Here is a 13,525-nt window from a genome sequence, read left to right on the forward strand (position 1 = left end):
TAAAAAAGCAAACGAGGCCATGTTAACAGGAATGATCGAAAGCGTCAGAAACGAAATCAGAAAACAATTCCAGGAGTTTAGAGCGGAAATCTGGAAGGACACCCAGGAAGCCAAGAAAGAAATGGAAGCAAAAATGGATACAATGCAAGCCGCCTTTAAAGAAAATCTCCACATCCTGAGAATTGAAATGCATGAAAAAATAGATTTAAAATACAACTCTTTAAAGGAAGAAATTTCCACAATCAGAGCTGATATGACAACCATGAATAGCTCTCTGACATCCATAAACTCCGCAATTGAAACCATAACACAAAGAGTGGACCATATAGAATCCAGAATCTCTCGCGTGGACGATGAAGCAGCTGACAACAACCAGAAAATGACCACTCTCCAAGAAAAGGTGAAGCTTCAGGGAAGATTAATCCAGGAACTAATGGACAAAGACAAGAGATATAATCTGCGCATAATTGGAATAGAAGAAGGAGCCGAATATCAGAACGGAGGGCTTAATCATGTTCTCAATAAAGTTATTGCAGAAAACTTCCCCAATCTCACAAGGGACCCCATCCAGGTAACCGAAGCCTATAGGACACATGGCAGGCCAGACCCCAGGAAAACCACCCCAAGGCACATAATACTCAAGACTACAGACCTCAAGATTAAAGAGCAAATTCTGAATTCAGCCAAAGCGAAGAAGGAAACTTTTTTCAATGGGAAGAGGATTCGAATAACATCCGACTTATCCACACAAACTTACCAAGCTTGAAGTGAGTGGAAGAACACCAACCAAGTACTCCAGAATAACAATTTACAACCTCGGATCAAATATCCAGCGAAATTGGAGTTCACAATCGAAGGGAGAACCAGATCTTTGCACACCAAAGAGGAGCTAAAGGAGTATGTGAATAAAAAACCAGCCCTACAGCGAATATTAAGAGGGGAACCCCACCCAACAGAGATCGTAAGACACACAGACAGAATCAGAAAGAAACTTCAATAGCCAAAGTCCAGCAGAAAGACCAGCTCACTAAAGACAAGAAGAAAAGAAAAAAAAAAGAGGAAAAAACAGCCCAACAAGAAAATGGAAGGAGAAAAAACACCCTTATCCTTGATCTCTTTAAATATAAATGGCTTAAACTCCCCGATTAAGAGGAGCAGAGTGGCAGAATGGATTCGCAAACAAAAAGTTGACATCTGCTGTCTACAAGAGACCCACCTTACAGCAAGGGACAAAAACAGGCTTCGAATGAAAGGATGGAGCAAGATCTACCAAGCAAATGCACCCACCAAAACGGCAGGTGTAGCCATTCTGATCTCAGACAAGCTGGACTTCTCTCTAAAGTCCACTCAAAAAGACAAAGAAGGACACTACATATTAATACAAGGAAAAATCCAGAATCAAGACATCACGATGATAAATGTATACTCACCGAACAAAAGAGGCCCGACATATGTCAAGCAAATTCTCACAGAATTACAGAGCAAGATAGACGCAAACACAATCATAGTGGGTGACTTTAATACTCCTCTCTCTCCAAGAGACAGATCCAACACTCAGAGGATTAGTAAGGGAGCTGAGGACCTAAATAACACCATTTCCCAAATGGATCTAACAGACCTATATAGAACCTTTCACCCTACAGAAACCCAATATACCTTCTTTTCAGCAGCCCATGGTTCATATTCCAAAATAGACCACGTCATAGCCCACACAAAGAACCTCAGCAAATACAAAAGTATTGACATCATCCCATGTATTATATCTGATCACAGTGGATTAAAGTAACCCTCAACAACAAAGGAAACCACAGACACTATACACACTCTTGGAGGCTAAACCCCATGCTGCTATCCAACACTTGGGCCACAGACCAAATTAAAGATGAAATCAATGAATTCATAAGCCACAATGACAAAGAAAACACATCACAAAGAAACCTATGGGACACAGCTAAGGCAGTACTGAGGGGCAAGATCATTGCACTCAGCACCCACATTAAAAGAATGGAAGCAGCGCAGGTGAATACCCTCACGATGAAACTAAAACAACTGGAGAAACAAGAAATGACAGAATCTAAAACAACTAGGAGGGGAGAGATCACAAAGATTAAAGAAGAGATAAATCTGATTGAAAATAGAAAGACCATTCAACAAATAAATAAGACTAAAAGCTGGTTCTTTGAGAAAATAAACAAAATTGACAGACCCCTTGCAAGACTCACAAAAAAAAGAAGAGACTCATATACGTAAAATCAGGGACTCCACTGGAAAAATTACAACAAGTACACACGATATTCAAACAATCATAAGGAGCTATTTCCAAAACCTCTACTCAGCAAAAAACAATAATTTTACAGAAATGGATCAATTCTTAGAGAAGTACAAACTGCCCAAACTGAACCAAGAAGAAATAAATCAACTAAATAAACCAATAACTTCCGGTGAGATACAGGAGGTAATCAAGAACCTCCCTACTAAGAAAAGCCCAGGCCCAGATGGATTCACCAACGAATTCTACAAAACCTTTAGTGAGGAGCTAATACCAATATTCTTCAAACTCTTCCGTGAAATAGAAACAGAGGGAGAAATCCCAAACTCATTCTACGAAGCTAATAACATACTCATTCCCAAACCAGGCAAAGACCCAACAAAAAAAGAGAACTACAGACCAATATCACTAATGAACACAGACGCAAAGCTCCTCAATAAAATATTAGCTAACAGGATCCAGAAACTGATCAAGAAAATCATACATCATGACCAAGTAGGCTTCATCCCTCAGTCAGAAGGATGGCTCAACATCCGTAAATCAATCAACGTAATTCACCACATAAACAGATCTAAAATTAAGAACTACATTGTTATCTCAGTCGATGCGCAAAAAGCCTTTGACAAAATACAACATCCATACCTATTAAAAGCTTTGGAGAGAACAGGAATAGATGGAACATTCCTCAAAACAATAAAAGCCATATACAACAGACCAACTGCTAATATCATATTAAATGGAGAGAAACTTAAATCATTCCCCCTAAACTCAGGAACAAGACAAGGATGCCCACTCTCCCCACTTCTGTTCAACATAGTGCTGGAATCCCTAGCCATAGCAATAAGGCAAGAGGAGGACATCAAAGGGATCCACATCGGCAAGGAAGAAATCAAGTTATCCCTATTCGCAGACGACATGATCTTATATCTGAAGGACCCAAAAAACTCAGTACCCAAACTCCTACACCTAATAAACCAATTTGGCAAAGTAGCAGGATACAAAATCAATCCACAAAAGTCAGCAGCTTTTCTGTACACCAGCAATAGACAAACAGAAAAGGAAATTATGGAAACAATTCCATTTACAGTAGCCAAAAAAAGAATAAAGTACCTAGGGATCAACCTAACCAAGGACGTGACGGACCTATTCAATGAAAACTACAAAAATCTAATAAGGGAAATCAAAGAAGACACAAGGAGATGGAAAGACCTCCCATGCTCATGGGTAGGCAGAATCAATATAGTGAAAATGGCCATATTGCCCAAATTGTTATACAAATTCAATGCAATACCTATCAAAATCCCAGCCACATTCTTCACTGAAATAGAGAAACCAATCCATAAATTCATATGGAACAGCAAAAAACCTAGAATAGCCAAAGCAATTCTAGGCAAAAAAAAAAAAATTGTGCAGGAGGTATCACCATACCAGACTTCAAGCTCTACTACAAGGCCATCATAACAAAAACAGCATGGTATTGGTATAAAAACAGATTGGAAGACCAGTGGATTAGAATTGAAGACCCAGAAATAAAACCGCACTCTTACAGCCAACTGATATTCGACAAAGGAGCTAAAGACATACAATGGAATAAACATAGCCTCTTCAACTACTGGTGCTGGGAGAACTGGGCAGCCATATGCAGAAAACTCAAAGTAGACCCAAGCCTATCACCATGCACCAAGATCAACTCAAAATGGATCAAGGACCTCAACATCAGACCTGAATCCTTGAAACTACTGAAGGACAGAGTAGGAAAGATGCTAGAACTTATAGGCACAGGAAGGAACTTCCTGAATAGAGTCCCAGGGGCACAACAAATAGGGGAAAGACTCAACAAATGGGACTACTACAAATTAAAAAGTTTCTGCACAGCTAAGGTCATAGCCACCAAAATAGAAAGACAGCCAACGATATGGGAAAGGATATTTACCAGCACAGCAACAGACAAAGGCCTGATATCTGTCATCTACAGAGAACTCAAAAAACTAAGCCCCTCCAAGCCCAATAATCCTATTAGGAAATGGGCAAAAGAGCTAAAGAGAGACTTCACAAGAGAAGATATAAAAATGGCAAAGAAACACATGAGGAAATGCTCAACATCCCTGCTAGTAAAGGAAATGCAAATAAAAACAACCCTGAGATACCACCTCACCCCAGTTAGAATGGCCTATACTCTGAACTCAGGAAACAACAAATGCTGGAGGGGCTGTGGGGAAAGAGGAACCCTTCTCCATTGTTGGTGGGAGTGCAAATTAGTACAACCACTTTGGAGAACAGTATGGAGGTTTCTCAAAAAGCTCAATATAGGGCTGGGGATATAGCCTAGTGGCAAGAGTGCCTGCCTCGGATACACGTGGCCCTAGGTTCGATTCCCCAGCACCACATATACAGAAAATGGCCAGAAGCGGCGCTGTGGCTCAAGTGGCAGAGTGCTAGCCTTGAGCGGGAAGAAGCCAGGGACAGTGCTCAGGCCCTGAGTCCAAGGCCCAGGACTGGCCAAAAAAAAAAAAGAAAAAAAGCTCAATATAGACCTACCCTATGACCCAGCCATACCACTCCTAGGCATCTATCCTAAACAGCAAAACCCAAGATATCAAAAAGACATTTGTACTTCCATGTTTATCGCGGCACAATTCACAATAGCCAAAATATGAAAACAACCCTGATGCCCCTCCACAGACGAATGGATCCACAAAATATAGTACTTATACACAATGGAATACTACATAGCGATTAGGAATGGTGAAATATTGTTATTCGCAGGGAAATGGTCAGAACTCGAACAAATAATGTTGAGTGAGACGAGCCTAGAACACAGAAAACAAAGGGGCATGATCTCCCTGATATATGACTGTTAACAAAGGGAGATGGGGGCTGGGGATATAGCCTAGTGGCAAGAGTGCCTGCCTCGGATACACGAGGCCCTAGGTTTGATTCCCCAGCACCACATATACAGAAAACGGCCAGAAGCGGCGCTGTGGCTCAAGTGGCAGAGTGCTAGCCTTGAGCGGGAAGAAGCCAGGGACAGTGCTCAGGCCCTGAGTCCAAGGCCCAGGACTGGCCAAAAAAAAAAAACAAAAAAAAAACAAAGGGAGACGGAGAGACAGTAGAGACCAAGTCTGTGAACACTGTATATGTGCTTGATACATTGTATATTGCATATGGGTCTACCTGACCTAGACAAGGGATGGAAAAACAGGTTGTAAGATATCACAAGAAATGTACACACTGCCCTACTATGTAACTTCACCCTCTTTGCACAACACCTTGTAAAAAAATTTATGTTCAATTAATAATAAAAAATATATATATTAAAAAAAAAAAAAAACACGAACCAGACCATGGCTGTACCAGGGATTGGGTAAACCCGTTTTTGTTTTTTGTTTTTTCCTAGTGGGTACTGTATGTATAGTGACTCGTGGATTTATCTCTCAATGTACTGGAAACTTTCCATTTTATTCAAGAAACCTGTTCTGTTTCAAGACTTGATTAAAGAGGAAGTTTTTATAATCTAAAAAAAAAAAAAAAAGAAAAAAAGAAATGTATCCAATGCCTAATGTATGAAACTGTAACCTCTCTGTAATTCAGTTTGATAATAAAAAATAATATATATATATATATATATATATGGCTAGGACCATGGCCTAGTGGTAAGAGTGCTTACCGCATATACATGAAGCCCTGGGTTCGATTCCCCAGCACCACATATATAGAAAATGGCCAGAGGTGGCGCTGTGGCTCAAAAGTGGCAGAGTGCTAACCTTGAGCAAAAAGAAGCCAGGGACAGTGCTCAGGCCCTGAGTCCAAGGCCCAGACTGGCAAAAAAAAAAAAAAATATATATATATATATATATATATATAAAAATTTTAATCAAAAAAATAAAAATAAAAACATTACTGAGGGGACTGGGAATGAAATAATAGCAATGTGTGAGGCCCTAAGTTCTATCATTACCATGTGGGGAAAATGGAACATTATGCTGAGAAGGGGCTCATGGCAGAAAAAAGATAAGAACACAGCACTAGCAATACAGAAAGAAAAACCAATTTCTATTTTCAAAGAGATTCTATAGTCAAGAAAGAAAGAAAAATACAAGGCAAACAATAACCTAGGTCCAAAACTTGAACTGTCCAGAAGCGAACAATATGGAGGTGAGAGAGAGTAGAACTGAGCTGGCTTTATAAGCCGGGGCGGGGGGGGGGAGGGGGGGAGACACAACACAAAACAAGGAAAGCTACGAAACTCAAGAAGATGCCATGAGACATAGACTGCAGCCTTCAATCCCTGATACTGGCATACTCTCAGCCCTTTTTTGCTCAAGTTATTTTTCAAAAATTGTCTTGCTTTTTGTCTGACTATTCTGAACCACAATTCTATTTACACATCTTAAGTAGATGGAATGACAAGTGCATGCCACCACATCCAGTTTATTTTTTTTTTCTGGGCCTGGGGCTTGAACTCAGGGCCTGGGCACTGTCCCTGAGTTTCTCTGTGCTCAAGGCTAGCCCTCTACCACTTGAGCCACAGCACCACTTCCAGTTTTTTCTATTTATGTGGTGCTGAGGAATCGAACCCAGGGTTTCATGTATGCTAGGCAAGCACTCTACCATAAAGCCACATTTCCAGCCCACATCTAGCTTGTTGTGCTGAGACAGGGTCCTGCAAACTTTTTACCCAAGGTGGCCTTCAAACAAAATCCTCTCTATCTCAGCCTCCTGAGTACCTAGGATTACAGGCGTGAGCCACCAGTGTTCAGCTATAAAAGTTATTAATATGTCACAAATTCTGGTTCTCTAGTTTAGTAATTTTATTTGCACACTGGCTCATCAACCAATGAGTATAACAAAGTAAAAGAGAAATTTAAGCTATAGCGGAATGCCTGCTGGCTCTTAGGTACATCTGGCATCCGATTACATGGCAAACAACAATGATTCTGTAACTGTTACTGCTTTGAGATTTGCTCCTTGAGAATGGAGATGAAATTCTTTCATCACCTGCCCCACATACATCCTGTCTGTAGGGTCCTGCTGTACCTTGCATGGGTCATTGTTGGCACACTGGGGTGCATGATAGGAGGAGAGTTAAGGCAAGGATATAAAAGATAAAGAAGTGTTGGGGAGTGGAGCTGGGAATATGACCCAGTGGTAAAGTGTTTGCCTCACATACATGAAGCCCTGGGTTCAATTCCTCAGCACCACATAAACAGAAAAAGCTGGAAGTGGTGCTGTGGCTCAAGTGGTAGAGTGCTAGCCTTGAGCAAAATGAAGCCAGGGACAGTGCTCAGGCCCTGAGTTCAAGCCCCAGGACTGGCAAAAAAAAAGAAGTGTTGGAGAAGTTTTAGGCCAGGAAGGTTTCCTGAAGAAAACGGGGAGGTTAAGACTTTAAGTACAAAGTAAGATAGAATGGTAGAAAAATAGGCAGGACCGCTCTAGAGATTCAGGGAAAGCAGGGTAGAAAGAGGAGTCTATAGGTTACAGTCTGGGACTTAGCCTCAGACAAAGATAGGTTCCAATCTCTGCTGGTCTTTGGCAGGTGACTTAATTCAGATTTGTCTGTGAATATTAAATAAAATTTCAAGGTAGCATCATTACAATTGTCAAAATAGGTGCTTAAAATATCAGAAATGGAATCTGTGTTAAACAAGCAATCATGGCTTATATTAGTGAAAACAGGAATTTCCACAAATACTTACTTTGAGAGAACCACAAGCCCGAGGAAAATAGGTCATACAAGCCTTCATTCCCTCCAAAGCTGCAAGTTCACACTGTGGGAAAAATAGAAAGTCGGGAAGCCAACAATATCAATGACTCCATATTCCTCCAACTTAGCTCATATCCCCTCTTGATTCCATTGCCTTCCCATTCTTCAATCCTATTTCCCAATCACTTCCTTTCTCACCTCTGGTCTGAGGCCAAGCAGAGAGGTGAGAAGGCCAGGGAGATGGTTGGTGGAGATGTCCCGGAACAGCGTTGGAAGCTGGGCTGCATATCGCAGCAGGTCCCTCAAGACAGCCACAGCCAACTCCATGGTGGGTGGTGAGTCCTGGGACTAAAAGCAACAATGCCCATATTGTCAGCCTCACCATCACTGTCACCAAGAGGCAGAGGAAATACAACAGGCAGAGGAAGTATAACAGCCTACTTGAGAAACACCACAGCTAATGTCAATATTACTATCAAACCTACTAGCTTTAGGGGGAAAAAGGGCAAAAGAAAATATGGAAGACCCAAAAGGATTAGCACTGTCTATAGAAAGGAACATGGCTTACAGTGGTAGTTTTTGCCTAGCATGCATGAAGCCCTGGGTTTGATTCCTCAGCACCATATGAACAGAAAAAGCCAGAAATGGCACTATGACTCATGTAATACAGTGCTAGCCTTGAGCAAAAGCAGCTCAGGGACAGTGCCCAGATCCTGAGTTCAAGGCCCAAGATTGGCCCAAAAAAAAAGGACAGATGTAAACATTTTAGTAACAAGGACATATGGGAAAATAGGGATGTAATCCAATAGTATAGTGCTAGCATAGGATAGTAGTATATGTAGTCCAATAGTATAGTGGCTAGTAAGCATTAGGACCAAGCACCAGCACCACAAAAAATAAAAATAAACTTTTTTGGTTGGTCATGGGGCTTGAACTCAGGACCTGGGCACTGATTCTGAGCTTTTGAACCACAGCACCATTTCCAGTTTTCTGGTTGTTAATTGGAGATAAGAGTCTCACAGACTTTCTTGGCCAGGCTGGCTTTGAACTGCGATCCTCAGATCTCAGACTCTTGAGTAGCTAGGATTACAGGCATGAGTCACTGGCACCCAAAATAAAAATAATTTTTAAATAAAAGGCTATCTGAGATCCTAAGAATTTATTTGAGAAAAGAGGTAGCCAAGTTACAACTTGCAAGATCTAAGTGGACGATCTCCAGACTTCTGTTTTTCCCTCTCATACTACATTTTTTCCTGGTAAATATGAAGGATACTTTTCAGACTGAAAAATAATGCTCAAGTACAACAAAACTGTCCCAAATTTCTGGGCTGAGTTCACACCTATGTTAGACATCATGGAGAAAAAAAACAATGTGGATTTCAGACTTGGAAAGCTAACACCTACATTAGGAAAAGTACTTGGTACCTATCTCCTACTTCAGATAAGGCCATGTGTCAACCAAAGAAATGAGAGTACACAGAACAGCATCTAGAGTTCTAACTACTCAGGAGACTGAAGTAGGAAGATAACTTGAAGTTTAGGCCCAGCCTGGGCAACATAAGGGGACTGTCTCAAAAAGATAAACGAAATTTACTTTTTTATTTTAAAAAGAGGCAAGCATTCTTGCCACTAGGCCATAGAAAGAATACTCACCAAATTAAGATCTGAAAATAAAGGTTTAAAGCCAATCAGGGCAAAAAGTCTGTGAGACTCTTATCTAGCAAAAAGCAGGAAGTAGTTGATGCTGGTGGCCACGTCTATAATCCTAGTTACCCGGGAGGCTGAGATCTGAGGATCATGGTTTGAGTCAGCCCAGGTAAGAAAAGTTCAAGAGACTCTTATCTCCAATTAACCACAAAAAGCCAAAAGCAGAGCTGTAGCTCAGGTGGTTGAGTGCTAACCTTGAGCAGAATTGCTCAGGGACAGTGCCCAGGCCCCAAGTAAGTCCCAGAACCAGTACACACACAAAAAGCAGGAAGTAGAGGTATTGTTTAAGTGATAGAGTGCCTGCCAGACATGAGTAGAAAAACTGAGCAAGAATAGTAGACCCTGAGTTCAAGTTCTAGTACCAGCACAAAAAAAAAAAAAGGGGGGGCCAGGTGACTCATGCCACCTTGAACTTCTAAGTCCCAACTTCTCCACCATCAGCTCTGTACCATCTTACCTACAACTTAGCAGGAAAAACTGAAGTACAAAGCTAGGAAATGCCTTGGTGTTTCATTCCCAAACCTGAAAACCGAATCATCTTCAAAACTGCCTTCTTCTTCCTTCCTCCTTCCCTAAATCAAGTACACCTTCCTATCCAGGGACAATCCCTCCATCATGACTTAAATATGACTCCTATCCTTCTGCTCACTCTTCAACCAGCTCTCTTCCTATCCCAAGTGAATTTTCAACAACATTTACACATTCCCAACATACTCCCATCTCAAAATTCATTCTAGAGGGCTGGGAATATGGCCTAGTGGCAAGAGTGCTTGCCTCGTATACATGAAGCCCAGGGTTCAATTCCCCAGCACCACATATATAGAAAACGGCCAGAAGTGGTGCTGTGGCTCAAGTGGCAGAGTGCTAGCCTTGAGCGGGAAGAAGCCAGGGACAGTGCTCAGGCCCTGAGTCCAAGGCCCAGGACTGGCCAAAAAAAAAAAAAAAAAAAAAAAAAAAAAAAATTCATTCTAGAGCCCACACAGAACTACACTACCAAATCCCATTATCATATTTCTTTCCCTTATCAATATAACCAAAATCTTAAAAAGATCTCATATCTTTGCTACTTCCATTCCCCTTCTTCCATGTGTTCCCCATCCCAAGCCTCTCTATCTCCAGTGCCCATATTCTAGCAAAAATACTTTAACTAGCTGTACAACTGTTAAATTAACAACTCTACATCTGTCTTGTTCCACCTCATATGAGTACAAACAGAAACAACTCATCCCTCTTTCAAGTACTCATTCCCAGGAATCAATCCAACCCCTTCTCCTTCCACTGGATTCTACCCAGCCCACAATTCTGAGTACTGTGTTAGCCTTGATCTCTTTAGCAAGTGCACCCTCCTCTACCTGACCAAACAGATCCATGAAATCTTCAGATCTCAGCCTTAAAAGTCAGTCCAGCCAGGTACCAGTGCTCACCTCTGTAAGCCCAGCTACTAAGGATGCTGAGGTCTGAATGTCAGATTCAAAGCCAGCCCAGGCAAGACAGGCTATGAGACACATTTCCAATTAACCACCAAAAAGCCCAAAGTGGCAGAGTGCCAGCCTTGAGCTTTTCTTAAAAGCTCAAGAGAGCTGGGAATATGGCCTAGTGGCAAGTGCTTGCCTTGTATACATGAAGCCCCAGGTTCAATTCCCCAGCACCACATATATAGAAAACGGCCAGAAGTGGCACTATGGCTCAACTGGCAGAGTGCTAGCATTGAGCAAAAAGAAGCCAGGGACAGTGCTCAGGCCCTGAGGCAAGCTCCAGGGATGGCAAAAAAAAAAAAAAAAAAAAAACCTCAGGGACTGGGGCTGGGAATATGGCCTAGTGGCAAGAGTGCTTGCCTCCTATATATGAAGCCCTGGATTCAATTCTTCAGCACCACATATATAGAATAGGCCAGAAGTGGCACTGTGGCTCAAGTGGCAGAGTGCTAGCCTTGAGCAAAAAGAAGCCAGGGCCAGTGTTCAGGCCCTGAGTTCAAGCCCCAGGACTGGCAAAAGAAAAAGCTCAGGGACTATGCCCAGGCCTAAATTCAAGCCTCAGGACTGGTGTGTGTATGCACACGCACGCAAAAGCTCCGTCCATACAGTAAGGACTCACTTTGATAATCTCATTCTTATCCTCACTTTCAACTGTGAATGCCTAAGACTCTTCCCTTGTAAGACACACCAACTAAAGTTCCCACTACAGAACCCTGGCAGCTGCACAGGGACACTGGTAACTTGCAGTCATGCCATATCAGGCTGTACTTACTAGAAGGGTTTCTACTAAACACTAAAGCCATATCCATAGCACCCCAAGTATGATCAGATTCTCTTCTATTTTCAGAGAACTCTTGCTATTTCAGAGCCAGGTGCTGGTGACACACTTCTATAATCCTAGCGCTACTCAGAAGGCTGAGATCTGAGGATTGTGGTTCAAAGGCAGCCTGGGCAGCCAAGTCTGTTTACCACCAGAAAACCAGAAGTGGAGCTGTGACTCAAAGTGATAAAGCACTAGCCTTGAGCAAAAGAGCTCAGGGACAGTGCCCAGGCCCAGATTTAAGCCCTACAACTGGGGAGCGGCGTGGGGGGTGGGAGGGAGAGGAAAGAAGGGAGGGAGCAAACAATCTCAGTCTGCTACTTTACATCCACTTGTATCATTATTCAGTTACAAGTATACCCCATTAAGAGTTAAGGTGAATAAGGACGAATATGACCAAAGTAACTTTATTTGCACATATGAAAATAGAATAATAAACCTTGCTGAAATTGTTAAGGAAGGGGGACAGGGAAAAGGAAGAATAGCAGAGGGGATGACTTCAGTCAAGGTGCATGTATGAAAATTATACAATTAAACGCACCTTGTAAAATGAATACATACTTAAAAAAAATTCTTCTACTAGAACAAAAGTCAAAAAACTATGGTCTATGGGTGCTGGATTTTGTGTGACCCATAAGCTAAGCATGATTTTTTTACATTTTCTAAGCAACAGAAAACAATATACAGGGCTGGGAATATGGCCTAGTGGCAAGAGTGCTTGCCTCCTACACATGAAGCTCTCGGTTCGATTCCCCAGCACCACATATATGGAAAGTGGCCAGAAGGGGCGCTGTGGCTCAGGTGAGCGGGAAGAAGCCAGGGACAGTGCTCAGGCCCTGAGTCCAAGGCCCAGGACTGGCAAAAAAAGAAAACTATACAAACCAGGAGCCAGTGGCTCCCACCTGTAATCCCAGCTACATAGGAGGCTAAAATCTGAGGATGGCAGTGCAAAGCTAGCCTGGGCAGAGAAGTCTGTGAGACTCTTATCTCCAATAAACTACTAAGAAAAAGCTGGAATTGACGTTCCGGCTCAATTGATAAGAGCACTAGCTTTGAGCACAGAGAGGCTCGGGCACAGTGCTGAGGCCTTGAGTTCAAGCCCCAGGAATGGCAAAAAAGAAAGAAAGCAAACAATATACAAGCCGAGCAATCGTGGCTCATGCCTATAATCCTAGCTATTCAGTTTAGGATCTGAAGATGAGGGTCCAAAGCTAACCAGGGCAAAAAAGTCCATGAGAATCTTATCTTCAACTAACCAGCAAAAAGTCAGAAGTGGAGACATGAGTCACTTCCTAAATGATGTCTGCCATCAAAAGGACCCATGAACAGCATACCAGCCATGAGAAAAAAAAAAAAAAAAAAAAACAAGGAAGAATGTGAGGCTGAGTTCAAATGCCAGTAATGGCACAAAACAGAAAGAAACACTTGCTTTATTAAAACATTTACTTTCTGTAAACACTCCCATTATGGATAAAATGTCCCAACCCCTGTGCTAGATTCCAAACAACACAAAAGCAGCCTATGTATATCTCTTTTAGCAATGCCTGGCC

General features: G+C 42.0%; 1 protein-coding gene across 2 annotated transcripts in view; it reads right to left on the bottom strand.

The window, feature by feature from the left end:
- Pelp1 (proline, glutamate and leucine rich protein 1) overlaps nucleotides 1-13,525 on the bottom strand; it is a 38,667-nt gene that overhangs the window by 10,960 nt on the left and 14,182 nt on the right. For both annotated transcript variants that reach the window (XM_048365876.1, XM_048365877.1), the window contains 2 exons: nucleotides 8,172-8,321; nucleotides 7,966-8,037 (listed from right to left, as the gene is read on the bottom strand). In XM_048365876.1, coding sequence (XP_048221833.1) covers nucleotides 7,966-8,037; nucleotides 8,172-8,321 — 222 coding nt within the window. The remainder of the gene's footprint in view (nucleotides 1-7,965; nucleotides 8,038-8,171; nucleotides 8,322-13,525) is intronic.

This window comes from Perognathus longimembris, chromosome 17, assembly GCF_023159225.1.
Source record: "Perognathus longimembris pacificus isolate PPM17 chromosome 17, ASM2315922v1, whole genome shotgun sequence".
NCBI lineage: Eukaryota > Metazoa > Chordata > Mammalia > Rodentia > Heteromyidae > Perognathus > Perognathus longimembris.